Source organism: Acanthamoeba castellanii, assembly GCF_000313135.1.
Source record: "Acanthamoeba castellanii str. Neff unplaced genomic scaffold scf7180000084770, whole genome shotgun sequence".
NCBI classification, from domain to species: Eukaryota; Discosea; order Longamoebia; family Acanthamoebidae; genus Acanthamoeba; species Acanthamoeba castellanii.
The window spans coordinates 106,500-111,133 of NW_004457532.1; the positions used below are offsets into that span (position 1 = coordinate 106,500).

The 4,634-nt window shown below is 58.1% G+C and overlaps 3 protein-coding genes across 3 annotated transcripts in view; 2 read left to right on the top strand and 1 right to left on the bottom strand.

Annotated features, from left to right (window-relative positions):
• Nucleotides 1–538: 538 nt before the first annotated feature.
• ACA1_263820 (uncharacterized protein) lies at nt 539–1,061 on the top strand (the record flags this gene model as incomplete). The annotated part of the gene is made up of 2 exons (XM_004341249.1): nt 539–1,024; nt 1,056–1,061. The coding sequence occupies 2 exons, from the start codon at nt 539–541 to the stop codon at nt 1,059–1,061; spliced, it is 492 nt and encodes a 163-aa protein (XP_004341297.1).
• A 178-nt stretch (nt 1,062–1,239) lies between these two features.
• ACA1_263830 (uncharacterized protein) lies at nt 1,240–1,913 on the top strand (the record flags this gene model as incomplete). Its single annotated transcript, XM_004341250.1, has 2 exons — nt 1,240–1,703; nt 1,880–1,913. The coding sequence occupies 2 exons, from the start codon at nt 1,240–1,242 to the stop codon at nt 1,911–1,913; spliced, it is 498 nt and encodes a 165-aa protein (XP_004341298.1).
• A 2,382-nt stretch (nt 1,914–4,295) lies between these two features.
• The window catches only part of ACA1_263840 (uncharacterized protein), a gene marked incomplete at both ends in the record, with an annotated part of 2,615 nt that continues 2,276 nt past the window's right edge, over nt 4,296–4,634 (bottom strand). The window contains one exon of the mRNA XM_004341251.1: nt 4,296–4,611. Coding sequence (XP_004341299.1) covers nt 4,296–4,611 — 316 coding nt within the window. The remainder of the gene's footprint in view (nt 4,612–4,634) is intronic.

Genomic DNA, 4,634 nt, shown 5'->3' on the forward strand with positions numbered 1-4,634 from the left:
AACGTGCGACGTCAGGAGGAACGCCCACACGGCCACGATGGTCACGAGAGCTGGCGTCGACGGTCCCATCAGCCTCGTCGGGGCGTTTGCTCAGGGTTCAGGAGTGTAGAAGAATGGCCGCAGAGTTGTCTGACGGGGGAAATGGGCGCACGGGGTGAAAGACGCCTGGTGGTAGTGTTCGCCTTGTACAATCACGCTGGCGTGGGAGCCGCCAATTCGCCGGCGTGAACATGTTGGCACCCGCAACAGAGCACGCCCGAGCTGTGTGATAAGCTGCAGATTGCCAGCCAGTGCCCATTATTAGTCGCCAATGGTGGGAGGTTGTGTTGTCTTCATTTAGTTACTACTTTTTCCGCCTGAATAAAGTTAGTTGGAGAGGATGGAGCAACCAGGAGGACGGAGGCAAGAAGAAGAAGAAGGAGAGGAGGAAAAACAGCTGTGCTGCATCAAAGAAAAGCCCATACTTTTGGTGGTGCTGATGCTCAATGGCCTTCTGGTGGATCGCCTCTTTGTTAAGAGTCCCCGTGCACGCTCGCACATGGCCACCCCTCGCTACCCTCGCACCGAGTACAAGGGCCTCACGCCTGATTTCATCACCTCATGCCACACGCATCAGTACCGCGTGTTTGAGAGACCCCACTTCCGCGAGCAGCTCTTGCCCCTGCTCCGAGAGCAGTCCAACGGCTGCCAGGTAGTCATATGGACGGACGAGGAGAAGAGGAACATGGTGCCAGTTTTGGACGAGCTCTTCGGCCATCCCCAGCGGATCATGCTCAAGCTCGGCCGGCGTGACTTGGCCAAGGCAGAAGGGGGACGGCTGCGATTCGACCTGGACAGGCTATGGAGCAAGCCTAAGGCCCTGGAACAGGGCTTTGATGGACGCAACACGCTCTTCATCGCATGCGAGTCCAAGGCCACCATGGTCAAACAGCAGAAGAACGTCATCACCGTGTCTGACTATCTTGCCACCAAGCGACAGAGCGACAACGAGTTGCTCCACTTGACCAGAAAGCTCCAGTCTATCGTGAGTGTTCTGCAAGCCACCCCACACACAGATGTAACGAGCCTGCTTTGTCCTTAGACAAGTTGCTTTAATCAGAGCCAGCAAGCCCCCACCTTGTTCGTGGTTGCTTCAGTGTTCTCTTCCTTTGTCTCTTCCAACTCAAACTCACTACCAACCACCATGTCAGAAGCGCTCAAGAGGGAGCCCCAAGAACCAACCGATCCTAAACGAAGCTCATGAAGGCGGTGTTCGACAAGGCCCAAGAGAAGGGCAAATCGGTGTTCGCTGATTGGTTGAGGAAGTCGCTGTTCTTCGCGGTGGGCCTCTTGTACCTCAACGTGTTCCACAACGCGAAGGTCGAGGAGCACTTGCACCCCAACACGTGGTGCGCCAAGAGGGTGCTCCTGGCGAGGGACGCCGAGCGCCACGCGTGCGACACCGCCAAGGAGGTCCTGGAGAAGGACCAGAACATCCTCTACTCCGCCATTCCCTACTTGGGCGACCTGTGCGAGGCCAACCACAGGTCGGCCCACACGGAGTGGGTGGAGCGGGCCACCACCCCGTCCAACGGCGAAGAGCCGTACAAGCATGCCGAGCTTCCACTCGGCGGAGTGAAGGAGAACCTCCACGCATTCTGCCTGTTCATGGGGTTTGACAGCGAGGCAAACATTAACGCCCTCGACGTCGGAGCTCGGCGTTGGTACGCTCGCTGTTGGCTCCCGGCGTTGGTGCTGGCGCCCGCTTTTGGAGCTGACGACACGCCAACGTGTGCGAGCGGGCGCGCGGCACGATGGCGTCCGCGGCGGCGGCGGGCAGCGAGACCGATGGTAAAGAACGCTGGCGTTTGCGCTAGGCGCTCGCGTTGGTGGGCGTCAGGTTGGTGGTGGTGGTGGTCGCGCCAAAGCCGTGAGTGGACGGCGGCGCTGTGCTGCGCACGTCGGCGGCGGCAGCGGGAGCGTCAGCTTCTGTTGGGGTCGGACGGGAGTGCGGCAGATCTTGCACATGTGCGCTGCTGTGTTGGTGCGCGCACGCGGGTGGCGTCGAAAAAACATGTTGAATGGAGACAAGCGGCGGGGCCTTGGGGGTTTCTCGCTCGGCGTGGTCATTTTTGACGACGTGCGTCAGATGCGATGGTCGGCGACGCGCGGCGCTGGTCGTTGACGAGGACGGCCGCATGCATCGATTTTGACCGCGTCAGTATGATGGTTTTGACCAGTAGCGCCGCGCGTCGCTGAGCACCGCGTTCGGCGCCTCGGTGGAGCGAGCACGGCGCACCTACATCGACTTTGACCGCGCAAGTATGATACTACCGACCACCAGCCACGCGCGTCGCCGGCCACCGCGTTTGGCGCGCCTTGATGAGTCGAGCGCGACTCGTCCAGTTACATCGATTTTGGCCATGCAGGTATGATGGTTCCAACGCGCTGTGCGCCACTGACCATTGCGTTGGACGCGCCTTGGCGAGTAGAATTCGGCGTGCTTGCTTACTTTTGACTTTGACAGAGCCAGTATGATGGTTTTGACTGCTGGCGCAGCGCGCCATCAGCCTGATGGCATTGCGCTGGGTGCCCTTGGCGAAGCGAATTTGACACGGCTGCTTGCGTCAACGCGAGCCTTGGTTTGTGCAGGTGCGGCGCGTTACGGCGCTTGCCATTGACATCGGCAGCCGGCGGCGTGGTGTTGTGCTGCCGCCAAGCTGCGCTGTGTGGTCTTTGCGGTGGCTCAGGGCTGTGTCCCACTGCGCTTGCGCCAGGCCAGACTTGGCTTGATGCAAGCTCGGTTCACGTCATCAACTTGACTTGGTTTGCCACCCAGCACAAACTTGGCTTGACGCATGCAAACTTGGTAGTTGAGTTTGTCAAGCGCGTAACCACGCTTGCGTCAGACCAAGTTTGTGTTGGACCAAGTTGGCGAGGCGAGTTGCATTTGAGTTTGTATTGACTCACAAGTTGGCACTGCCAGTCGAGTTTGCAACGCCCGTTCTCGCGGGGCAAGCTAAGCAGGCGGGACAGCAAGTCAAGTCGAGCGTGCATCATGTTTGTGTCGTACCAAGATACCGCCGAGCGCGCTGCACCAGTAGGCCGTGCCGGGCATGCCGGGCTGAATACGGCGCTGCTGTCAGCCCAAACTCAATCAGCTTTGCCATGTTGCTGAGCCAACACAACTTGCATCGCCGCCGAGCGTGGTGTTGGTTTGACATCCAACGCAGGCGTGGTTGGGTGCAAACGTGGCGAAAGCTCGACTCGACTTGATGTCTTGCTAACTCGTCTTCCCAACACAAGCTTGACACCGTGAGACTGCGCCAATTATGCCGCGATGCGCCAGGCATGCTGGTCCTGGCGCGGCCACGTGAGCTCGCGCTGGGAACGCAGGCAGCTGAGCGGTGACAAGGACGGCAGTGGTGAGGGCATCAATGAGGGCTGGGTGAGAGGCTGCGTGTGGTGCTTGTGTTAGTCCTGTTTATTTTGAAAGGCGTAGCAGAGTGTGTGTGCGTGTGCGTGTGTGCAGAGGTGAATTTCAATTTGCACTGCAGGTCATGCTGCTGCCACCAATGCTGGTGCTAGCAAGGGTGATGATCTTGCTGGTTCATGGTGCTTGTGTCAGCACATGCTGCTAGTGTTGTACTGTTGTCTTCTGACAAAGACAATGACAATGCATGTTGCTGGCTCTTGTATTGGTACTGCTTTGGTGCATGCTGCAGGTGCTGGCATAGCAGATGTTGGGACTGACAATCTGCTGCTGTGAGTTCACAGCTCACCCCAACTCCTACCCTGCAGATTACAGCACCAACATCTGGTACTCCATGCTAACAATTGCCTAGACTCTTCTCATTCTTTCTTCCTCACTTGGCATTGCTGCGCAACACATGATCACCTGAGAGGAAGATGTGGTTTGGGATTTGGTCAACCAGCTGCATTCTGAGAAGAAGCAAGCAGTGGCTCAGCCCAATGGCAGAGCACCAAGCAGAAAGCCAGGACCACCAACATCCTCTACCACTCACCTTCCAGTACCACTGCTCTCACAATGTCAACTTGGTTTGGGTCACTGACATGGTGGACCAAGTCGCAAACTCAGCTGGTCATCCAAAGCACAAACCTTGGCCTGACACAAACTTGGTGCAGTGTACTCTGCTGGCGTACTTGACGCGCACATACGCCACCGCGGCGAGGTCGGCATGCTGGGCGCGACAGACTCTGGCTGTCTCTACGTGGCGTATTTGGCGACTGGCGACGCACACTCAGCCGCCATTGCCACTGCCACGCTCCATACACGTCTGTTGTTGAATGTTCAACTAGCCCATGACATTGTCTCCTTGGGCAAGGTACACAATGTCAAGCACAATGGTGGCCACAATGCCAATGGTGATGAGGGTGGAAAGGGCTCCCGCAATCCAGATGGGTGGGATCCGCAAGGCGAGGAACTTGGGCACAGAGCGGAACCGGAGGTCAGCCTCGATGGCAGCAAGGAGGGCTGGGTCGGCTCCCAGCAGTGGGTCCTCATCGTCGCCGAACTTGTCGTCCGATTGCAGCATTGCAGGATTGAGCACCATGGTAGGTGCTCGTTCCTGAATAGAGTGCACCTCCAGTCGAAGCAGGCTCACGTCGAAGCTGCGCCGTGATCCAGCAGGCTC